This window comes from Hemiscyllium ocellatum, chromosome 23 (genome assembly GCF_020745735.1).
Source record: "Hemiscyllium ocellatum isolate sHemOce1 chromosome 23, sHemOce1.pat.X.cur, whole genome shotgun sequence".
NCBI classification, from domain to species: Eukaryota; Metazoa; Chordata; class Chondrichthyes; order Orectolobiformes; family Hemiscylliidae; genus Hemiscyllium; species Hemiscyllium ocellatum.
This window is the reverse complement of record NC_083423.1, coordinates 52,042,077-52,067,690: the sequence shown is the minus strand read 5'-3', so window position 1 is coordinate 52,067,690 and position 25,614 is coordinate 52,042,077. Positions and strand designations below refer to the sequence as shown.

The 25,614-nt window shown below is 40.9% G+C and overlaps 1 protein-coding gene across 10 annotated transcripts in view; it reads left to right on the top strand.

Annotated features, from left to right (window-relative positions):
- The window catches only part of c2cd5 (C2 calcium dependent domain containing 5), a 135,204-nt gene extending 110,156 nt beyond the window's left edge, over positions 1–25,048 (top strand). For 6 of the 10 annotated variants that reach the window (XM_060842987.1, XM_060842989.1, XM_060842986.1 and 3 more), the window contains 6 exons: positions 1,904–2,005; positions 14,621–14,671; positions 14,826–14,927; positions 15,552–15,742; positions 18,750–18,896; positions 23,420–25,048. In XM_060842987.1, coding sequence (XP_060698970.1) covers positions 1,904–2,005; positions 14,621–14,671; positions 14,826–14,927; positions 15,552–15,742; positions 18,750–18,896; positions 23,420–23,551 — 725 coding nt within the window. In that variant the 3' untranslated portion in view covers positions 23,552–25,048. Of the gene's footprint in view, positions 1–1,903; positions 2,006–14,620; positions 14,672–14,825; positions 14,928–15,551; positions 15,743–18,749; positions 18,897–23,419 lie in introns of those variants that run through there. The other 4 variants (XM_060842995.1, XM_060842988.1, XM_060842990.1 and 1 more) reach the window with 3 other exon arrangements.
- The last annotated feature ends 566 nt before the right edge of the window (positions 25,049–25,614 follow it).

Below are 25,614 nucleotides of genomic sequence, written 5' to 3'. Positions count from 1 at the left end.
ATTGAACAGTGGTTAAGAAATATCCAACCTGACTTTGTACTAGAGACAAAATCAGTTTCCATTTCTAAAATATCTGGGTATTCAGACTCCAAGGTTACTAGATTATAAATTATGATAGCTTGCTTAGTTTACCTATTTTTTTCCACTTTCATAACAAACTATTTCAAATACTCAGATTTTTTGCAGGAAGAAAAATCTTTCCCTTTTATGTCTCATTAAAATTTCTGTAATGTCTTGCTTAAGATACTATAACACACACTCATGTTGTGATATTCAGGATTTCATTGTGTTCTGAGTGCAACATTAAATTTATTATCTACAGATTAGCTTTATGCATTTATGTAATGGAAAACACTAAGGGACTGTTCAAAGTATTTCCAAAGTACATGGTTTTGGTCCTCAGATCATTATTGCGATCACTGTTCTTTTTGATCTTGATATCAGTATACAAGGCATGACAGTAGTGCACCCCTTCCTTTTATATGTTCAGGCCGCGGAAAATGATTCCGTGGATACAGGGGTCACCCTGTATTTCAAATCTTTGGAGATGACATGAAATTTGGAATTACAGCAAATAATGAGGCTGACGACAGACATAGGAGGACGTGGGCAGATACCTGTCAGATGTGGTTTAATACAGAGAAACATGAAGTGATGCATTTTGGAAAAAGTTAATAAAGACTATATGGTACAGTTTTAATAAGAAGGCAAGATCAGACATCTGGGAAGTATATACGCAAATCTTTAAAAGTAACAGGGTGAATTGGGAAAGCTGTTAGAATTGTATGTGGAATGCAAGGTTTTGTAAATAGAGGAATAAGGTACAAAAGTGCAGGAGCCTCAGCTTGGAATATTGCATCCAGTTCTGGGCAGCAGAAGCTCTTTGGAGCCTTGAGTGTTATTCGAAAGGAGATTTACAAGATGGTACCAAGGATACAAATGCCAGGTGGCTGGAGAGACTAAAGAAGCAGAGCCAGAATGTTCAAAGGAAATTTTAATAAAGGACTTCAGAATCATGTGTTGCTGGAAAAGCGCAGCAGGTCAGGCAGCATCCAAGAAGCAGGAGAATCGACATTTCGGGCATGAATGCAGATTTCTCCAGCTTCCTCTTTTCCCCTCCCCCACCTTATCTCAGTCCCAATCCTCAGACTCAGCACCGCCTTCTTGTCCTGCAATCTTCTTCCCGATCTCTCGCCCCCACCCCCTCTCCGACCTATCATCCTCACCTTAACCTCCTTCCACCTATCGCATTCTCAATGCCCCTCCCCCAAGTCCCTCCTCCTTCCCTTTTATCTTAGCCTGCTTGGCACACCATCCTCATTCCTGAAGAAAGAAAGGCTTATGCCTGAAATGTCGATTCTCCTGCTCCTTGGATGCTGCCTGACCTGCTGCGCTTTTGCAGCAACACATTTTTCAGCTCTGATCTCCAGCATCTGCAGTCCTCACTTTCTCTGACTTCAGAATCATGAAAGGTTTTGACAGAGTAAATAAAGAGGAATTGCTTCCACTGATGAGAAGCCGTGACACCAAATATGCAGAACAGGCCATTTAGTAATTGGACCAGGGGGAAGATGAGAAACATTTTTAAGTAGGCAGTTTTTATGATCTGGAATGTGCTGCTTGAAAAGCTGCTGAATACATTTTCAGATGTCAAGAAAAGAGCTTGCTGGGCTACAGAGGAAAAAGCATGGAACTGGGAGTAATTAAATAGATCCTTCAATAAAGTTGGCATTGACATATGGATTGAATGTCCCCTTTCTGTGTTTTACTGTTCAACAATTTTTTTTTTATCTAAACGTTGTGGAAGTACTCTCAGCTGACAGTATTCTTCTTACAGGTTAATGTTCCTGAATGGCTTTTTCCGAATCTAATTAATTTTTTCTGTTTCATCCCTGGCTTAAAGCTTCTGTGGAGAATGAAGACCAACTGCAGTTTACTTTGGAACTCTGCATGGAATCGCAGTCTAGTCAGTCTGCTGTACACTTTTCCCCGAGTAAAGTTACAGGTAAGGCAGTGTACTGGGCATAGGAGATTTAATATAAATTGAAGGGGACTCTTTTTGTTATCCACATGCATTTTAAAGACATGTAACATTTCACTTCAAAGCGATGTTAGAAAATGTCCTTCGATGTGACCGATTTCTACATTGGTGAAAGCCAGTTAAGAGCCTTCAGTTCGCGCCCAGGTCTCCATAAATATTTGCTCACGAGTTTTGCGCTGCAGATCAGTGTGGAAGGATCAAAAAGGTTGTGTTTCAACAATTGGATACATAATGTTAAATATATATTGTTCAAGTGAACTACAGTGGAATTAATATCACCCATGGGATGCCTGTACACTGTATGAAAGTTATTGCATTTAGACTGCATCTAGAATAGAGATCCCAACCTGCTTTGCTGAGGTGGACAAGTAAGGGCTGTGAAGCCAAAGAAGGGATGGTTAAAAGCATGGACAAAGAAGTAATGCTCAGAGAAGGATTTACAAGGGAACAAAGATGGAAAGATTTTGGAAGACCCCCATTTCAGAACTTTGGCTAAAGACACCACAGCCAAGAATGGGCAAAGGGAAGGAGACTGCTCAAGAGACCAGAATTAAAGGAACAGAGTTCATGGAGAATTGTAGAACTAGAGAAAGTTACAGCAATAGTGAGGACTATCTACATATCTAAATAACAACAGAACAGTATTAATATTTATTCCATCCTCAAATCTCTTGACAAAAATGCAAGAAGTGTTTGTGTTAATGAAGATTCATGTTGTAGTTGTTATGGTTTTCCTCAGAGTATTTGCATGATGATAAATGCACATTGTTCACGTGCACTATAGTGGAATTGATATCAACTATATGATTGTATTATCCCTACCTTCTCTTTTAGAAGACATATGTTCTACTGGCAAAGAGGAAAATCTTCTATTCTGTAAAGAGTTAAAAATCAACACAACACCAGGTTATAGTCCAACAGGTTTATTTGGAAGCACTAGCTTTCAGAGTGCTGCTCCTTCATCAGGCATCACCACCTGCATTAAATATTAAGTAGTTCCATGTGAAACCTGGTGGCAAAAGCTAATTTGTCAATTCTGTATGTTGGAAAATAGTTATGCCTTGACAGTCTACTCATTGTAGAAAATACCAAGCATTCTGAAGTGAGATAAGAATCCAAATCTACATGACCTAGTCCTCCATGTGCAACTTTGAGAGACCCTTAATTCTCACTGAAAATGTACACACCATACCACTACTTGTTCTTGTGGTGGAGTATTTAGATTAATATTTGGGAAATACTTATAGTATGCAAAAGCAAGCAGTAGGGATTACCAATAGGTGGCACTCCTATAAAGTGGTTTGAAAATGTGAATGAATGTATTTTGGAATAATTGTAGTACCTAATTTTCTTCTTTCCGTCATGGGATGTGGGCGTTACTGGATTGATAGACATTTATTGTTATTAATTATTCTTGAAATTATAGTAATGAGCTTGCTTCTTGAGCCACTCCAGTCCATGTGGCGTAGAGGGAATTCCAGGATTTTGATCAGGGTGGTGTGCAGCCTGCTGCCCTTGTCATTCTAGCTGGCAGAGTTCACTTGTTTCGTATGTGTTGTCAAACAAGTCTTGGTGAGTTCTTGCAGGACATCATGTAAGTGCTATAAACTGCTGCCACTATGCATCAATGATGGAGGAAGTGAAGTTGGTGCATAAGTTGCCAGGCAACCGGGCTGCTTTTATTTTGGATGGAGTCGAGCTTGACAGTTATCGACATCTAAGCAAGTGTAGGGTACTCCATCATGCTCCTGATTTCTTTTTTTTTTAGATATTTTTATTAGAAATTTAACATTTTTGCAAGTTTATAAAAATAAACAAAACTCTCAAATACAAACATTGATGTACAATTAAATCAAATATACAATAGTCAAAATTTAACAAAGGAAAGAAAAAAAAACAAAAATAAAATAAAAAAAAACCAAAACTCAACATTCTACTAATCTAACCTATAACTAACCAGAGTGTATACTTAAGTCTCTTACATGCTCGGAATGAATTAACATCAAATGTAATAAAACCCATATTCGTGCGGGATTCCTCTCCCAAGGGGCCCCGGAGCAGCCAGGTTTGTAGTCCTCACTAAATAAAGGCCCTTGTTAGGATGGCCGAAATATCTGCATTTATGTAATTCAAAAAGGGCTGCCATATTTTATAAAATAATTCAGTCTTTCGATGCACCATATTTGTAAGGAAGTCAAGAGGTATATATTCCATAATTAATCTGTGCCAATTTGAAAGTCCAGGGGGGCCCTCAGCCACCCAGTTCATCAAAATATTTTTCCTTGCACAGAAAGAGAGAATAGAAAATAGTCTCTTCCCGTGCGTATCCAGGGAGGAAAAGTTCGAAAAGCCCAAAAGGAGAGATACAGGGTCCACTCTAATTTCTGTTCCTAAAATGTCTGTCAGGGTACTTGCTACTTTAGTCCAATATCTATGGATCTTATGACAAGTCCATAGGCAATGTACCAGAGTGCCCACCTCTATTTTGCATTTGGGACACATTGGAGATGCTCCTGCCTTAAATTTTGCCAATCGGGCTGGTGCTATATGGGCCCTATGAAGTATCTTCAGCTGGATAGCCTGGGTTCTGTTACAGATAGTAATTCTTCTAGCATTTTCCCAAATATCATTCCACGTTTCTATAGAGATTTCTAATCCCAAATCCTGATCCCATGTTTTAAGCAGATTGTCCATATCTCCCGACACTTCATCATGTAGTAAATGATAAATAGTACTAACGGAGGATACCCCTACCAGTCGTAGGACATTACATTCTCTATCTGATTTATAAAGACTATCTATTAACGTAGTCTTCTTCTGTATCTAATCTCGAATTTGGAAGTATCGAAAGAGGTCTCCATTGGGTAACCCGAATTTCTGACGCAGCTGTTCAAAGGACATCAGGACCCCATCTTTAAATAGGTCCCCTAAACATGAGATACCCCTGGATCTCCAGAGTTTAAAAGTGGCATCTGTAAACCCCGGTTGGAATCCCCATGCCCCTACTATCGGTGCATGGGGGGATGTTTTATGTAAATTACCCTCATTTTGCCGCATTATATTCCAGGCCTTAATTGTGTTTAGTATTCTGGGGTTTTTACTGTGATCTGTAATGATTTTCCTCTTATCTGAAAATAAGAGGTTAATAAGTGGGTATTTTACTTGGGAGGCCTCGATGTCCAGCTAGATTGATTGGGTCTTGTCTGATCCACAATCAGCTATGTAACTTAGTAGGGAACTTAACTGATATTTTCTAAAGTCTGGGAAATCCAGTCCTCCCCTTGCCTGTGGAAGCTGTAGCTTCTTCAGCTTAATAAGGGGCCGTCTATGATTCCAAATAAAGGAACCCAGCCAGCCATATAATTTACGTAGGGCTATCCTTGGCAGCATCACCGGGAGCATTCTCATAGGATATAGGAGACGGGGCAGAACATTCATTTTAATTAGTGCTATTCTACCCAACCAGGAAATTGGAAGGTCTCCCCATCGCTGGAGGTCCTGCCTTATCCTTTCCAGTAATTGCACAAAATTAGCCCTATACAACTGACCAAATACTGGAGTAATAAAAATACCTAAATATAAGAAGCCCTCCAGGGACCAACGGAAGGGAAAGAGGGATCCGTCCACTAACTGGGGTCTCATAACCAGGCCACCCATTGGCATAGCCTCTGATTTTGAAAAATTAATTTTATAGCCTGAGAATGCACTAAATGTATTAATAACTTGAATTAGATGAGGTACTGACATCAAAGGATTATTGAGGAATAAAAGAACATCATCTGCATAAAGGGTAATTTTGTGTTTACCTGTACCAATCCTCGGGACCGTTATATTAGGATCAGTCCGTATAGCTTCTGCTAGTGGTTCAATTATTAGCGTAAATAACAATGGCAAGAGAGGACATCCTTGACGGCAGCCCCTACCCACACTGAAGCTATCCGATCTTAATCCATTGGTAATAACAACTGCTTTGGGATCACTATACAATGTTGAGACCCATTTGGTAAACACCTGTCCAACGCCAAACCTTTCCAATGTGTAAAATAAATATGACCATTCAACCCTATTCGAATGCCTTTTCCGCGTCTAATGAAATTACTACTCCTGGTATCTTTCCCTGATGGCAGGCTTGGATCATATTCAAGACCCTTCTAATATTATTGGATGATCTACGGCCTTTAATAAATCCCGTCTGATCCTCCTTTATAATATATGGCAGTATCCTTTCTAGTCTCAGTGCTAACATTTTAGAGAGGATTTTAAAATCTACATTTAGCAAGGATATTGGTCTATAAGATGTACAGTCTTCTGGGTCTTTTCCTTTTTTGAGGATAAGAGAGATATTTGCCTCGTTCAGCGAAGGCGGGAGACAGACCTGACTATATGCAAAGTTATACATGTCCATAAGTGGATCAGCCAATATTTCTGTAAATTCTTAAGAGAATTCAGCTTGAAAACCATCTGGACCCGGTGCCTTTCCGCTCTGGAGTTGCCTAATTGCATCAAGTATTTCTTGGACTGTTAGAGGAGCATTTAAGGCCGATACCTGTTCTGGAGTCAAGCCCGGAAAGGTCAAATTTTTTAAAAAATGACTGCATCCTCCTAGTCCTATCTTCACAATCCTGCGATTTATATAACTCAGAATAAAATTCTCTAAAGATCGCATTAATCTTTTTATGATCATGAGTCAAGGTACCTGTACTTTCCTTGATAGTCATAATAGTCTGAGGGGCCTTCTTTTTCTTTGCAAGAAACGCTAAGTATCTACCCGGTTTGTCGCCATATTCATATAACCTCTGTTTTGCAAATAATATTTCCCTCTTAGCCATTTGAGTAAGCGTAGTGTTTAGAGCTGTCCTAAGAGCCGTAATCCTTTGCAATTTTATAATAGAAGGTCTATCAGAGTATGCTGTTTCAGCTGCTTTTAAGTGAGCTTCGAGCAGACACTGTTGCTCTCCCTTCAGTTTCTTCTGGGTCGCTGAGTAGGAGATGATCAAACCTCGTGCATAAGCTTTGATGGTCTCCCACATCATTGATGGGTTGCTAGCCGTACCTGAATTAATTTCTAAAAAAGTTTTAAATTCTTGGGAGAAGTACTTTACAAATTTACTATCTTTTATCAGGAAGGGGTCCATACGCCAATGCCGAGCGGATATCCCATTGTTCCTTGCCTTAGTTTCCATATATACAGCGGCATGGTCGGAAATCGCTATAGTACCTATTTTACAGGATAATATAGAATTTTAAAAAATTGATGGGGCAAAAAACATATCAATTCTTGTATGACATTTATGTGGATTAGAGTAGAAAGAAAAATCTCTACCCTGTGGATGAAGACATCTCCATACATCTACCAATCCTAATTCTTTATTCAGATCCGCCAATTGTCTAGATCTGGGAGATACTCTGGCAGCACTCTTGGGGATCCTATCTATTTCCGGATCCATAATACAATTAAAGTCTCCCCCTATAATTGTATGACGGGCACCAAAGGCCATCAACATTGAAAAAGCTTCTATTATAAATTTAGAGGGGTGTGCAGGGGGGCAGTACAAATTTAGAATCCCATATTCCTCTCCATTTACGAGGGCTTTAATCAAAATATATCGTCCAAATTCATCTTTTATCTGATTTAGAATTTTGAAAGGGAAATTCTTCCGAACAAGAATAACAACTCCCCTACTTTTTGAGCTAAAAGAAGAGAAAAAGGCCTGATCAAATCTGCCCTGCCGTAATTTTAAATGTTCTTTATCCGACAGGTGTGTCTCTTGTAGGAGAGCTATATCAAGTCTTTCCTTCTTAAGATTTGATAATATTTTCTTCCTTTTGACTGGCGAATTACTCCCCTTGACATTCCAGGTGCACCACTTAACCAACTGATCAACCATAATCATCTGGGCAGATCCGAGACCCCTTGGGAGGGGAAACCCTATCTGGGACATCCCGAGCATGGAGCATATAAAATATACAAAAATAAAGGCTCTCTATTACACTCACAACAATATAATAAAAAACTATTTCTAAATAAAAAAAATATAAAAAGTACCTAAATGGAGATTTTCCCCCTTGTTCCCAGGGAGCGTTACTTCCTCTCCAAAAGTCCATCTTATCCTCTCTCAACCAATGCCCCACCCTTGACCCAGGTGCTCCTCAATAAAATGAGGAGAATTCAAATATAATACAAAGCTAGAGTTAACAGTGAGCACCCTACCCCCGCCCACACCAACACCTGGATATATTTGAGAATGTTAATACTGTATATAAATATATAACTATAAAATTACAATCTAAACAAGTAATAATTAGATATAATAATACAAAATAATAGGGGAAAAACAACCCCGCTCCTAAAGACAGAGGTAAAATAGAATAATGTAACCACCTCCCCCCACCAACATTAACCAATCGCCCCAACGTATATATACATACATACATACCCACATATATACATAAAGTAATAAAAGAAAACAAACCAAGTGGGGGGGGGGAGAAAATCAAATCCCTCTCCCCTCCTCCCATGATAATATTAAACACTGAGGTTAAAAAAAAGGGAGAGAAGAAAAAAAAGGGGGGACTATAAACCAAAGTGGGGGGAAAGGCAAGCCAACATCCACAATCTCTTACAGTTTATTTAAGAGAGTCCAAGAATTCCTTAGCCTTCTCTGGTGAACTGAAGTTATATATGGATCCTTCGTGGTTAAAACGTAGCGTCGCTGGATAGCGTAAGGAGTACTGAGTATTTAAGTCCCTTAAACGCTTCTTCACCTCATCGAATGCCTTCCTCTTTCGGACCAGAGCTGGGGAAAAATCCTGAAATAGCATGATCTTGGATCCTTTATAGATCATGGCTTGGGGGTCTTTTCCGAGATTTCTTGAGGCTTCTAGGAGCATCTGCCTCTCCCTATAACTCTGCAGCTGGAACAGGACCGGGCGTGGGCGCTGGTTTGAGCTGGGCCCACGTATTGCGACCTGGTAGGCCCATTCCACCCTTACCTGGCCTGATCCAGCATGCAGATTTAAAAGCTGTGGCAGCCACTGCTCCAGGAATGCTGTAAGCTGGCCTTCCTCTTCCCGTTCGGGAAGGCCCAGCAACCGAATATTTTTTCGACGACCTCGATTATCGAGGTCGTCAATATGATTTTCTAAGGTCCGGACTCGCTGCTCAAGAGTCCGGACCTGATCCATGGCTGATTGAGCTGCCGTCTCCGAGGTCGCGGCCTTTAACTCCGCCCCTCCGAGTTGGCGCTCCAGTTCCTGGATGTCTCGGCCGTGCTTCTGCAGCTCGGCCGAGAGTGATTCCCAGCGATGTTGGGACTCCTCGATGAAGGCATCGATCTTCGCGTCCAGCTTGGTAATCATCTCTACAAGGCTTGTTACTGTCGGTAAGTCCCCCGGGGCGGCTGTGGACGCCTCTGCTGCAGCTGAAGAGGGAGAGGGTGGGGGAGGGGGTCCTGCTTGTTGAGAGCTGCGGCTCCCTTCCCTTTTGTCATTTTTACTAAATATTAGACTATTTAAATATAATACTAAGCAACTATTTAAAGTTAACAGCTATTATGAATGATTTGGTGAGTGTGGTGGGGGTGGGTGACCCACTTTACCCAAGTCTTGGGAAGAGCACTATAGGCTCAGACTTGCTGGGTCGCCGCCATCTTGGATCCCCCCATGCTCCTGATTTCTACCTTGTAAATTGTGGACAAGTTTTTGAGGAGTCTCGTGGATAAGTTACTCACCAGAGAATTCCCAGCCTTAGGCCTACTTTGTAACTGCAGTATTTACCCAGGGATCCAGATCAGTTTTGATCAATAGCAACCCCAGAATATTGACAGTAAGGGATTCAACTCTGGCAATTAAGGAGTGATCATTACATTCTTGTTGGTGACAGTCATTACTTGCCACCTAGTAGCCAGGCCTGAATGTTTCCCGTATCTTGTTGCGTTTGAATACAGACTGTTTCAGTATCTGAAGAATCATGAATGGTGCTGAACCTGTGCAATAATGAGCGAACATCTCCATTTCTGACCTTAATGTGGAGGGGAAACCAATAACTAAGCAGCTGAAGATGGTTGGATCAAGGTCACTCCACTGAGGAATTACTGCAGTGATGTCCTGTAGCTGTGATGATTGACCTCAGACAATGACAACCATCTTTCTTGGAGCCAGATAGACTCCAACCAGTAACTTGGCTGTTTTCAGTCAAATTCTGTCTTGATGTCAAGCATAGTGACTTCACTTCCCTTCTGGAGTTTAGCTCTTTTGTCCATGTTTGGACCAAGATTGTAATGAGCACGAAATAACTGTACTGGAACAAATGGTCACTGCTTAATCAATGGAAATTAGAAATAGTATGAGATCCAAAGGAGTGGTATACAAATTTGTCAAAAACACAGTAGACCTAGGGTTTGGGAGCAGTTTAGTTTCAAAAAGCTTGGTGCTAGTAAAGCCCAGCCAGTCAGGCAGCATCTAAGGAATAGGGGAATCCACATTTTGAGCATAAGCTCTTCATCAAGAAAGGTTGGGCGGGGTGGGAGAGTTTGCGGTTGGCCAAGGGGCTGAAATATAAATAGGAGGGGAGTGGGGCTGGGGAAAGGTAGCTGAGAATGCGATAAGTGGATGAAGGTGGGGGGGTGATGGGATGATGGTGATACGTCAGAGTGGGAAGGAAGATAGACAGGTAGGACAGTTCAAGAGGGCAGTGCCAAATTAGAGGGTTGGATCTGGGTAAGATGGGGAGAGGGGAGATGAGGAAACTGGACGTGGAACAGTCTTATCTTCTGAAGCTATACCCCACCTTTCCCTCTGATACATCGCTGACTGTATCAGCGCCACCTTGTGCTCCCACGAGGAGGTTGAATAGTTCACAACTTCACAAACACCCTCCATCCTGACCTCAAGTTCACCTGGACCATCTCAGACACCTTCCCTCCCCTTCTTCGTCCATCTCCATTTCAGGTGACCAACTCAACACTGACATCTACTTCAAACCCACCGATTCCCACAGCTACCTTGACTACACCTCCCATCCCCTCTTCTGTAAAAATGCTATCCTTTGCTCCCAATTCTTCCGCCTCCACCGCATCTGCTCCCAGGAGGATCAGTTTCACTCCAGGACATTCCAGATAGCCTCCTACTTCAAGGACTGCAATTTCCCCTCCCATGTGATCAACAATGTCCTCCAGCGCATCTCCTCCACTTCCTGCACATCCCCCTTTGAACCCACCCCTCCAATGACGACAAGGACAGAACATCCCTGGTCCTCACATTTCACCCCACCAACCTCTGGATAATGCATCATCCTCCGGTATTTCTGCCACCTACAATCAGACCCCACCACCAGAGAGATATTTCCCTCCCCATTCCTATCTTTGTTCCGCAAGACAATTCCCTCTGAAAATCCTTTGTTAGGTTCACGCTCCCACCCCCACCAACCCACCCTCCACTCCTGGCACCTTCTGTTGCCACTGCAAGAGGTGTAAAACCTGGGTCGACACCTCTCTTTCCCCTCTTTCTCCCCCCCCCCCCCCCCCCCCCCGCAACAAAAGAGATTTTCCTGCACATCCAAACACCTTATCTGCTGTGTTTATTGTTCTCTATGTAGTCTCCTCTACATTGGGGAGACGAGATGCCAACTTGTGGAACATTTCGGAGAGCATCTCTGGGACACACTCACTAAACAACCCCATAGTCCTGTGGCCAAATGCTTCAACTTCCCCCTCCCACCCTGTCAAGGATATGCAAGTCCTGGACCACCTCCACTGCCAAATTCTAGCCTCCCAACGCTTAGAGGAAGAACACCTCATCTTCAGCCTTGGGACCATGCAACTACATGGGATGAATGATGAATGTCTATTTCAACAGTATCCTGATCTCTCCTCCTCCCCCCCACCCCACCCCCACCCCCACCCCAAGCAAACCTTATCCCAGATCCAACTTGGCAATGGCCTCTTGAACTGTCCTACCTGTCCATCTTCCTTCCCATCTCTCTACCATCACCCCTCTCTGGATAGGGGTAAGGGATAGCGTTTTTACAGGAGATGTGGTGGGAGGAGGTGTAGTCCAGGTAGCTGTAGGAGTCAATGGGTTTGAAATAGATGTCTGTGTGGACAGGAAAAGTATACGTAGAGCAGGAATAGCTGAAAATGTGTTGCTGGAAAAGCACAGCAGGTCAGGCAGCATCCAAAGAGCAGGAGAATCGACGTTTCTGGCACAAGCCCTTCTTCAGGAACCTTCCTGAAGAAGGGCTCATGCCCAAAACGTCAATTCTCCTGCTCTTTGGATGCTGCCTGACCTGCTGCGCTTTTCCAGCAACACATTTTCAGCTCTGATCTCCAGCATCTGCAGTCCTCACTTTCTCCTCCATAGAGCAGGAATAAACTGGTATTTTTCCCAGTGGCAAGCAGTGCAGGGATCAGTGCTCCATCCCCAGCTATTCACAGTTTATATTAATGATGTGGATGATAGAACTAAATGTAACAGCGCCAAGCTTGGAAACCACACAAAGCTGGGTGGAAAAGTGAGCTGTAAGGAAGATGCAAAAATGCCTCTCTGTGATTTGGACAAATTGAGTAAGTGGGCAAACGCTTGGCAGATGAATGCGGCATTATCCACTTTGGCAGCAAAAACAGGAAGGCAAATTCCTGAAGAAGGGCTTATGCCCGAAACATCGATTCTCCTGCTCCTTGGATGCTGCCTGACCTGCTGCGCTTTTCCAGCAACACATTTTTCAGCTCTGATCTCCAGCGTCTGCAGTCCTCACTTTCTCCCAGGCAAATTATCTGAATGGCAATAGGTTGGGAAAGTGGAATTGTGACAAGACCATGGGGTCCTTGTTCACCAGTTGCTGAAAGTAAGCATGCAGGAACAAGAAGCAGGAAATAAGACCAATGGCTTTTTGGCCTTCATAATGAAAGGATTTGGGTACAGGAGCAGGAATGTCTTGCTGTATTTTTACAGGGCCTTGATGAGACCACACCTAAAATATCATGTGCAATTTTGGTCTCCTTAGATGGCTGTGGAGACAATGCAGTGAAGGTATACCAGACTGATTCCTGAGATGGTAGAATAGACTTATGAAGAGAGATTGGATTGGTTAGAACTGTATTCACCACCGTTTAGAAGAATGAGATGGGGGAATCATCTGGAAACCTATAAAATTCTGACAGGACTAGACAGGATAAACACAAAAATAATATTCCCAATACTGACTGGGGAATCCAGAACCAGGGCTTCCTGTCCAAGGAGCTGAAAATGTGTTGCTGGAAAAGCACAGCAGGTCAGGCAGCATCCAAAGAGCGGAGATTCAACGTTTCGGGCATAAGCCCTTCTTCAGGAATTCCTGAAGAAGGGCTTATGCCCGATACGTCAATTCTCCTGTTCCTTGGATGCTGCCTGACCTGCTGCGCTTTTCCAGCCACACATTTTCAGCTCTGATCTCCAGCATCTGCAGACCTCACTTTCTCCTTCCTGTCCAAGGATACAGGGTTGGCTATTTAGGGTGTAGATAAGAAATGTTTTCATCTAGAGAGTGATGAGCCTGTGGGATTCTCTGCCATAGAAAGCAGTTGAGGCCAAAACATTGAATGATTTCAAGAAGGAGTTTGATGTAATCATTAAGGTCAAAGGGATCAAAGGTATGGGGAGAAAGTGGAAATGATCAGCCGTGATCATGTTGAATGGTGGAGCTGGTTTGAAAAGCCAAACAGCCTGTTCCTCCTCTTTTGTATGTTTCATCCTGGAGCGCAAGTCTTCAGTGCTATTGTCTGATTGTCATCTGGTCTCGCAACCTTTGTAATATCCAGTGTTTTCAGCCATTTCTTGATATGCAGACTGACACCTTTATCACCTTTGATTTTGCACTGATATGCTCAGCTGTGGTATTCGCTTCTTAAAGAAAGTTAGTAAAACTGTTCGATTTTAGGCCAATCACTAATTAATTCTCAGTCACCATTCAACTCATTTTTAATTCTTGATTTAGTATTTTAATTCCAATTTCACTGTCTGCCATGGTGAGATTCAAACACATGTCCTTAAGAGCATTAGCCAATGACATCAACACTACGCCACTGTCTCCTCTTACTAGAAGGCATTAGTATACGTGTCATTTATCACTGCCTTTTACTCCCTTTCCATATCATTAGCAACTGGATGTGACTTATCCATTGATTGGTTAACATTTGATTAAAATCAACCTATCATTTTAGAATCCATGATTCAAGCTATGTATCTGTTAAGTTATAAAACCACCACTGAGTAGGATGCTGCATTGAGTATAAAAATAGTGCCCCTCTGTTTTCTGGTTTGAGTAGTTTTATTTAAAATGCAGATTGATTATAATTCAATTAGTTTGAGTACAATTTGCTTCTTGATTACCTGTGTCTCATTAAGGAAGTGCTTCAACAGAGTTTTTTTCTTTCTCTAGTGTAATTCTTTGGTCACATTGTAAAGTTCAGAACTGTAAGATTGTGATTTAAGATTATAATGTGACTTGCGGAGGTAATGATGAATAATTCTAGATGTGATGAACAAATCCCTTGGTATGCTGGATATTGATTTTCCAATATACTCATAAAATCTTTCTCTCAGGGATTACAGAAAGTGGCAACTTGCAGCAAGTCACTCCAGCAGCACAAAGAGGTGAGTAAACCAGGTTGTGAACTCAGCCAAGGAAAGGGTCTTCGTTCTCCTTTTCAGACCCTTAATGCGGTGTTGTTTGGTTCATCAGAGGGGCATTGCAGTAGGCAATAGACGTCATCCATTTTTCTTTTTCTTTTCTGTGTGTTGTTTTTAGCTACCTCAGTTGATTACAGTTCCTTTGCAGACAGATGCAGCAGCTGGATAGAGTTCATTAAACAGAAAGCTCAGACCATAAGGCGTGGATCAATTAAAACAAGTAGGCGGAAGTTACAGTTTATCATGGTGATAATAATCGGAGACATGCCTATGATCCGCAGTGGTGAAGGATGGACTGTCCTACCCAGTAATGGCATTGCAAATCAATGGCACACGCAATGTTGAGTGTGAAAGCTGCACCTTTTGTCCAGAGAATGTTTAACAGAAATTAGTTAACTTTCATTTGGACAGCATTAACCTGGAGATGAACATGTCAAAATAGTGCATTCTGCTAAAGTAACATCTTTCACACTCTTGATCAATACTTCTGTTCAGCAAAAAAAAGTCTCCCTTGATTTCTTTTTGTATTGAGATACCGCCAATGCAGCCATCGCTATTAAAATGCTCCCTTTTGGGGAAAATTGAGCCTTTTGGAGGAATGCCACTTTTTTTTAAAAAAAGATCCCATTCTAGCTATTTATGCCTTTTTATTTGCATGTTCTGCATGATCATCCACTCTTTAATGTAGCCCATTGCCTGCTCCATTACTGAGCTTCATGTGCTGAATATATCACTTTGCATCTGCTCTGAAAAGGTATGACAAAGAGCACATGTGCATCTAAACAAATTGATCTTTCACCACTAATTGCATTCTACTTTGTTCTGTCTCTTCCACCCATTGTAGTTGCTTCACTTGACAAAGCGAGCCCACTGGCTGAAGCGCATACACGTCATCGCTCACCAATATCATGCACAACCTCCACAGTCACTGTAGTGGAAATGACCCCCCTCTCCTTCATTCCTGGTGCAAAAATAACTAAATATCTCGGAATCATCAATATGTTCTTCATTCGGGAAACCACATCTCTGCGTGAGGTGAGCGGGAAATCTGGGAAGTCATCTGCTTTAGTCTCTGTGTGGTATTGCATAATAAGTGAAAAATGTGCTTTAGTCTGTGTTTTGCAGTTGTGCTGTGCAGTTTTCCATAAAATTGATGTTGACAATTTTCATTCGCTGTTATTTCATGGATGTGTGGTGGGTATGGCTTGCAAGTTAATAACTATAATTAAACACTAAATAATTTAGTTAATTCCGAAAACAATCCTTTGCAATACTTTTGTATTGTTTTGTTTTCAGATGTTACGGTCATATCAAAACATTATTAGAAGAGTTGCTTCTTGTGAAGTGACCGATTTGTATATATGCAATGGGTTCAGAACCAATCCATTTACCAACATGGTTCTAGGATTCGAAGGACTGAAATTGTAGAGATGAACTACCGGAAAAGTAGATTGGATGTGGTACACACCAATTGAGTTAGATTGTTCACCTACAGAATGATTAGCAAATCTAAAATCTGCTTGTCCAGACAGGCACTTAAAGCCCTTGAAACCCCCTCTCTCATTCTTTTAGAGATGTAAAGATGTACAGCTTAGAAACAGACCCTTCAGTACAACCTGTCCATGCTGACCCGATATTCCAACCCAATCTAGTCCCACCTGCCAGCACCTGGCCCATATCCCTCCATACCCTTCCTATTCATATACCCATCCAAATGTCTTTTAAATGTTGCAATTGTACCAGCCTCCACCACTTCCTCTGGCAGCTTATTACACACACATACCACCCTCTGTCTGAAAAAGTTGCCCTTTAGGTCTCTTTTATATCTTTCCCCTCTCACCCTAAATCTATGCCCTCTTGTTCTGGACTCCCCCACCCTAGGGAAAAGACTTTGTCTATTTATCATATCCATGCCCCTCATGATTTTATAAACCTCTGTAAGGTCACCCCTCAGCTTCTGACGCTCCAGGGAAAACAGCCCATCTGTTCAGCCTCTCCCTCTAGCTCAAACCCTCCAACCCTGCTACCGGGAAAAAAAATTTCCAGACTGCTATGAACATTATTCTTAACTGACAGCAGTTTAAGAAAATATAGTTGTTTTTTAACTTTATATTATACTTTCTACAGTCATTTTATGTCAAAGAAAATACATTCTTATTGGAAGATGGTAGCTTTGCTTTTGCCTTACAGCCTACAACCAGTGAAATCTCGTAATCTAGAAATGGTGTGATCTGGGGTGCCATTTTTGTAGTATAAAGCTCAATAAGCTACTAAATGTATGCACTTACCTTTGCTAGATGTTGTCAAATACAGACACAGCAGTTTTTCTTATCAATTTAGCTTTCAAATGTAAATGTGGTATTGCTGTCATCCTTCGTAAAGAGATGCAGTAATTACTCAAATGCATGCCAATAACATGATATTCCCCTGTTCTGCTGCATTTGGCCCTTACTGTTAGAAGCAGTTTGAAATATTTTTCATTGGCTACAGCTGTCTGCTGTCATTCCAGCTGATGCTGCAACTGGACAAATCAGATCCCAGAATGAAACCTGGTTTTACAGATTATCAACTTAATTTTCTTTAACTGACTCGATGCACTATATCTGCCTTGCATTAGGGAGACAATTTGATGAGTGAGGAAGGACCCGAAATTCTGATTTCTCTTCACAGATGCTGCTAGACCTGCTGAGCTTTTCCAGCAATTTCTGTTTTTGTATTGTCTTTAAAACCTTCCTCAAGATGAAGGGTCACTGCTGAGCTTTTCCAGTAGTTTTTCCTTTTTTTTTCTGAGTTCCAGCATCTGTTCTTATTTCAGTTTTTATTAAATGGTGTTAAATATTTGTCTTGTGAATCCTTCAGTATAAACATTTTTCCATTAAAATTACAGGAGTTTATAGTCTCCTGCAATTCAGCAGTCTGTCACTGTTCTAGAAAGACACTCTGACCTTGTTTTTAAAAGAAGTCCTTCACAAAAGTATTTCCTTCACAACATTTCCTCTGACGTTGACTTACTGATTCCAAGTTAAGCATTGCCTTAGTTTTAAATTTCTCATCCTTGCTGTCAAATATCCCCATAGCCTTGCCTCTCCCTGTTTAAGTAACTTTCAGCCCACTATCCTTTAAGATGTTTGTGCTCCTGTAATTCTGGTTTCTTGAATATCCCCAATTGTATTTGTACCTAAGTTAGTCACTAAACCATCAGTTTCCAAAATTCTAAATTCTGGAGCTCCATCTGTACTTCTCTGTCTTTAAGAGTTTTAAAAACTCACTTCTACCCTAATATCCCTTTTAAATTATTCGGGTGAAGTTGCTTGGGTTGTTGAGTTGTGTTAAAGTAGTAATATAAAGGAAAGTTATTGTTGTACGTCCACCCAAGATAGCAATCAAAGTGTCTAATGTCCCATTCAAAAGGATAATACTTCTGTCAGTGTAACACTTCTTCACTATCCATTGAAATGTCAGCCTACCCCTCTGTCTGAGTTGGCTGGAGTAAGACCTGTCTTGACTCCTTCAACAGTGCTTCTACAGAGTCACAGCTATTATCTCTGAGCAGCAATGAAGAAACCACTAGTTGTTTCAGCTAAGAACATTTCAGCTGGACGTGTATAAAATTACATGAAATTACCGAGTGAGAAAATTCTCACCATTTGAGGATCATCAAAGTGGGTTGCACCAAGCCTAGAAAAGGAGGTTTGTTGCTTCAAGTTAAAAATATTAAAAATAGAACACACATTTGAAACAAATTTGAGACCAATGTGTGCAATTTCCTTATTGTAACAGTGGAAGAGGTTTACCATTTAAAAGAATGAACATGTTTGAGAATGTAATTTTGAACTTTCTTTTTAAATCCTGGAATCTCACTTCGAATCTCTTCCATTTTTGTACAATTCCCTTATTAGGAAAGAAAGAGTGAGCAAGGTGATTTTTATGGGTAGCGGGCAGTTTTACTGATCAACTGCCAAATTACAACAAGTAAAAGACCATCAAAGAGAGATGGAAAGTACGTGATTTTGAATTTTGAACCTACTTTATTTTTGTGCAGGAAGGCGGAGTAAGTGGATTTCTTCATGCATTCATTGCTGAAGTGTTTGCTATGGTGCGGGCCCATGTCGCTGCCTTGGGAGGAAATGCAGTCGTGTCTTATATCATGAAGCAGTGTGTGTTTATGGAAAATCCCAACAAAAATCAGGTCTGTTACTCCAGTTTTAAAAATTGATCATCTATTTTTATAGCAGTATTAAGGCTATCTTCTAATACCTTGTAAAATGCATTAAACTAACCACGTTTGAAGCAAACCTTGTTCAGATTAAACTAGTATTGCTTACCTCAGCCCACAGTCCCACCACCACTGATGAATCCTTCACCCTTTTCTGTGGAAGAATCTGTGAAGCAACAAAGGCGTCAAGCAAATGTCCTTGGAATGCTTAATAAATATTTCCATTGAACTCTGGAGTTTAAATGCCTCTTAACAATTTATCTTTAAAGGTTTTTAACCCAGTTCCATTTTTAACTTTTGTACTCAACAATTTTAGAATGAGGACAAGTAATGATCAGCAAACGTGGCCTACCTGTCTTGCTTGAATAGCAATAATCGACAAATGTTTTTCAAAAAAAGCATGAATTGATGCTAAATTATTTGAATAAAATTAGAGCCCTGTAAAATAGATCAATCCAGTGGCCTTCTGGTTTGCCACAACTGATTTATGTCCAGCTTTTAATGTAATGAAACTGCCTAAGGTGTTTCAGAGGAACATTATAAAATAGAATATAACACCAAATCGCATAAGGAGGTATTATGCCCGGTCACCAAAGGTTTTCTCAAACACTTCAATTTTAAGGCAAGTCTTAAAGATTGGGAGTGATGTAGAGAAGGGCAGACATGCATGGGGCAGAGTTCCAGACTGAAGCATGGCTATCAATGGCAGTGCAGTTAAAATTAGTGATGTGCAAGAAGTCAACTGAAGGAGTTAATGTATTTCTGAAGGTTATGGAGGTGGAGCAGCTTTTTTTTCCCCAGTCATCTGAAATGGGTCTCGCTGGCTGGGGCAGCGTTTATTTCCCATCCCCCAGGTATCCTTGAGACAGTGGGTGGAGAGATGCCTTCTTCAACTGCTGCAGTTTATATGCTGTACGTAAACCCGTGTCCTTAGACAGGCAAATCCAGGAATTTGACCCAGTGACACCAAACAAACAGTGATATGTTCTCAAATCAGAATGGCTTGGAGGGAAACTTGCAGGTAACTATGTTCCCATGTATCTACTGCTTTGTGCTGGGAGGTCTCTAGCTGCTTACGTGTTTTTGAAGCTACACTCCTCAGACAACCGTGTTGTGTTCCATTCCTGGGGAGGGGTAACAACATGGAGTGATTGAAACTTAGGGTGAGAATTTTAACATCTATATGTTGTTTGTTCAAGAATGGGCCATTATGGTTCAGCAAGTCACCTGGAACGAGGAATTGGCCTTAATGCGAGTCAAGAAATTAGCAGTAGAAATTTGGATTGCCTCAAGTTTAAAGGCAGAGGGCACCAGGCAGTAGTGTACCATACTTATCAAATCTTGAGGCAACAACCAAGGAAGAGGACTTCAGCAATAGATATGCTGAGACAGTGAACTGAAGTGATGTTTAAAGGTAGAAATAGACTGTCTTATTCTCAGAGTCAGAGAGGTCTGCAGCATAGAAAAAGCCCATCAAGTCTGCACCAATCAAACAAGCATCTGTTATTCTTATCTTATATTCCAGCATTTGGCCCACTGCCTTCTATACCTTGGTATCACAAGTGTACGTTTAAATATTCCTTGAATATTATGAGGATTTCTGCCTCTGCCATCATAGGCAGTGAATTCCGGATTCCCATCCTTTGATTAAACAACAGTTCTTCACATTCTTTGTAAACCACATGCCATACCTTAAATCAATGACATCTGGGGCAAGGGGCAAATCTTTTCCTGTCCACCATTATTAATTCCCCAGTCTCATTATGTAGAGCCAACACTCGCTCTAACTCTTTGTTTGTATTCTTTCATTATTTATAGCAACTCTTACTACCTATTTTTATATTTCTGACCAACTTTCTCTCAAAATCTAATTTTTCCCACTTAATTTAAATGTTTTTGACTGTCTGGATGTGTTTTACTCATTCGTCCAACCTTCTAACCTGCCACCTATCAATGCAAAATTTGTTTTAGTTTGATACTAGCTTTTCACCTTAACCACTAATGGTGGGTCCAACACTTGGTAGTTCTTCTTATTCATTGGAGTATTTTTATTCTGTATGTTCCGAAATATCCCCATAAATGTTTGCTACTGCAGCTCTATTGACCCTTCATTTGAAACAATTTGCTAATTCACTCTGCTTTCCGGCCCTCATAATTGCTTTGATTTAAATTTGGAAAAGTAGTCTTGCTCCCACTCATCTCTCCCTGTAACTGAATGTAAAATTCAATCATATAATGGGGCACCTTAGCTCTGAGATTGCTCATTAATCCTGTCTCATTGTACAATGCTAACTTAGTGTGGCTTTCTTTCTGGCCGGCTCCAGGTAGGAAACAGCCCTGTAAACATGCTCTGAACTCCACATGTCTGCTACCTTTGCCCACCAGTTGATATTAATAATAGATTAAATTCTTCCACAGTTATCATGTACTTTTCTGACCAGCTCTTATTATTTATTTGTTTATACTCCACTCTGACGTGCTGTTACTGTTAGTGGATCTGTATGCCATTTCCACAAGGGACTTCTTGCTTTCTCCTTTCTCATTTCTACCTAATTTGTTCCGCATCTTGCTTTCCTAAACTTAGCTCATCCCTCTTTGCTGTGCTCATATCACCATTAGCTAGCAGTGTCAACCTCCACCTTTTTCCTTCAAGAATCCAGACCCAATCCCAAAGCCATGTCTCTGTAATGGTTACAGATTGTACTTATTCCTATTTGCACTGTCAGGTCATCTGTTTTGTTTTAAATGCTTTGTGCATTCGGATACAGAGGCTTTAATTTTATCTTTTCGCTCTCTTTGTAAATTCTAATCCCATTTACTGGTTGGCCTGTGGATTCATAGTTGCTATCCCTTCTTCTCACAGTCTATTTACCATTTCCTGTATTAATACATTGTCCTTTGCCTTTGGCTGTACTCTATATTTGTCACATTTTCCCAACTTTGGTCCCTTGCCCCCACTATTCAGTTTAAACCACTACTAGAGCTAGCTTTATATTCCACATGTTTTAATGCCATTTAAATTCCACCAGCCGACAGAATGGGCTTTGAACATCAGACCCCAGAGCCCTAAAATAACACACTAAATGCTGAAGAAACTCAGTGTATCTGGCGCCATCTATGGGGAAAGAAGCGGGAGTTAATGTTTCAAGTCTGACACGATTAGATTAGATTACTTACAGTGTGGAACCAGGCCCTTCGGCCCAACAAGTCCACAAGCGTATACCACCCAGACCCATACTCCTACATTTACCCCTTCACCTAACACTGTGGGCAACTTAGCATGGCCAATTCAGCTAACCTGCACATCTTCTTCAGAGCCGCCATCTCCACAGCTTCTCCCTCCACAGCTGCAGCCGGGACAGCTGAGCAACATTCCCTCTGTGTTCCAGTTCCAGAAATCACTGCCCTGCACAGCCTTCCAAGGCTGCACAGCTGGAAAGAAAAGTAGAGGGATAGCCACCACTGATTTTTCTCCAAAATTCTATATTCGTTTCAGATTTCCAGCATCTTCAGAATTTCCTTTAATCCCCAGACCCTTAGTCTGGGTCTCTGGAGTGATATCAATTTGCCACCATCTCTGTTGTTGTAGATCGGATGATTTATGATGGTATGCGATGTTATTATGCAGCATTTCACTGTAATTTATCAGAAACCGCTCCAAGGTAGTGGATAAGGAGAATGGGAAGTGGGCCTTTATCATAAGAGCTGAAAATAGAAGGGGGCGTAAATTATGTTACAACTGTACACATCTCTGATTTGACACCATTTGGACTATATCGCATTCCAAACTAAACACTGCACATCACAAAGAATATGTTGGTGTTGGAAGGAGTTCAGCACAGACTTGTCAGAGTAATATCTGAGCTAAGGCAGTTAAGTTATGAGAGTAGGTTGCCCGGACTAGGATTGTATTTCCTGGAATTTAGGTGATTGAAGGTTAATTTTAAGATAGTTGAAGGATTCAGTAGTTTCTGTCTGCCCTATGTCCTTTGGTGTGTCAGTCCAGATCAAATAGCCATTGTCTTAAAATTGCGAACCAGCCTGTTCACACAAACTGTAGAGGACATTGAGAACACTTGTCGCCCAAATATTTGTTGAGGTTGAATAGTCAGTTTAAGGTTGAAGATCTGGAATTGATAGATTTGTGTTAGGCAAGAGTTTTGAGGGTTACTCAAGGTGAGTAGATGGCCTTAAAATGCAGATTAACCATGATTTGTTTGAATTAAGGAATGTACTCGAGGGCTGAAAGGTATTATGTGGCCAAAGAGATAGGTCTTAACGAGCATCAGAGGACGAAAGATTAAGAGTTAAGGTGAAAGTTTCAAAGACAACAAAACACAGAATTGTTCCTTTTTTGGTCAATTTGTGATATCAGTCATTAACTTTTACATCAACTTAATCATAGCTTTAAAAAAAATTAAAGATCTGTCATGTGCTGCATGAATGTTTCATCTTTTGCTCATAATGGTTACGTACTCTATTGTCTCTTTCTCTAGGCACAGTGCCTTATCAATGTAAGTGGTGATGCTGTGAACTTCTTTAGAGATGCTGATGTGGAGTTGACATCAACTCAGCCTCAAACAAGTGGCTTACAGACAGGGAATGGCAGTGGGGACATAGTCACATGAAACTGGTACAGAATAAGTCCTGCTGTTGCTGCCTGGGTTTCTGGAACAGATCGAAGACCATTTATCTACATTTCCCACCTCATAGGTCATTGTTCTCTGTATGGGTATCTGTGTGTAACTGCTGTACTGTGTTACACAGTATGTGATGACCTGTATTGTCCTAGATCTGTAGACATGTGATTATCCTGAGCAAATAGTGGCCATCTTGACACGTTATCTGTTATCCAGGAATTTAAATTTCTTGATCTTGCATCATCTGGATCATTAGATGAGAAGTGAATGTTTGCTCTAAATGTGGGGATTATATGTAAAATACTCTTAAGAATTGGCAACATTTCTATTGTTGAAGACTTTTTCAGTAGCTTTGAGTTAATACTTGGCACCAAGACCAAATATAAGGGTATTAAATGGTACTGAACTGTATTTTAAGCTAATGCTGTACCTGTAAAACTGGATGTTTATCTGTAAATCCTGCTCTTTGCAATGATGAATGAAAGCTGGAAGTGCCACTATCAAAATGTTATATCAACATAGAACTTCAGTGCCAGTCTAAGAGAGAAATGCTGAAACTCTATGTACATCTTTCTGTGATGTTCTAATGTAATAAGCCACAAAAATGTAAGTTTTTTTTTAAGAAAATACATAGGCTAGTCAGATTCACAAAGATTGTTAAAATTAGAAAGTGTTGGAAGGTTTGGGAATACCGTACCTAATCAAATTTGAAATTGCCACGCCCAGCAAATGGCGCTGTATATTTCTGCATATCGAAAATGGTATTTTTGTAATTGTCAAGGTGGAGCTTTAAGAGGATGAAAGTTGTCGAAAAGCTTCTCAATCTGTGACTTGCAATATTGCAGAACCAGAGTGCGTACAGGAGGCATTCGATTGTGGGGGTTTTGTTTGCAAATTTAGTGCATAACTGAAAACTTGAATGTACAGAACACTTAATTTTTAAAGGTTTCAACAATTCACTTGCTTTGCACACTTCAGTGCATGAAAATAAAATTCTCTGCTGTAGTTTTGCAGATTGTAACAAAGATGTAATAGCATGAAAGAAAATAGTTCCCTTACTTCCTCTGGGGAAATAAATATTTTATGAATATTTATAAATTGCTGCTTTTTTGCCGATACAAGTGGTCCAGTTTGTTTTTTCGAACCGATAGTGAATGGGTACTGTGCTGGGAGAAATGTTGATCACGTGTGGTTAGGAAAGAATATCCAATGTCCAAATTCTCGTCACTTTACTACAATGAGGTGAACCTGAAATGGAGTCATTTCCTGCATGTATGGATTTTAAATCAAAGTCAGGTTCCAAAACAATTCAGCATGTGAATATAATGCCAACCATCATTCAGAAATTCAGATTTTTAAATGAACTGCTGTGTCATAACCACCCGTTAGAAGTTTTACTATTTCTTATTGGATCAGAATTATGTGTGACCAGTGATGTGATGAGCAGACATTGACCACACGTGGAGAATGTTGTAACTGTTGATTTGAAGTGAAAAATAAGCTGTCGATAATTGGCAATAAATGAGCATGGATTTCTCTAAATTTCCCAGTGTAGGCATCTGTTGAAATTTGATGTTCAACTTTAGTACTTTTTTTAAAAGTAGGATGGAATAGATATTGGCACCGGTGAGACAGCACCAGTCAACTTAACCAAATTGTTTGGGCTGATGTCAGGATAGTGACTGCTGTGCAGGTGTACCCATCTAGAAAGTGGAGAATATTTCATCCCATTCATAGGAATTCAGGGACTTGAAGTGTCAAGGCACACTCATGCCATCATTCCATCAAGGTCAGTAACTTTAGTCCATTTAAAATACTGAAGTTAAATGACAACTATTTTGAATTATCGACAGCTGTACTGACCAATTTATTTCAATCACTTACAATTCTGATAAAGAAATCCAACATCTTGCCCTTGTTCCCCAACCATGGAGGAATTTGAAGCATTTCAGGATTACTGTGCCTGGGGCCCGGGTGCGGTGTGGGGCGGGCTGGCATGGCCGGGGCTCGGGGAGCGGTGTGGGGCAGGCCAGCGTTGCTATGCCCCGGGC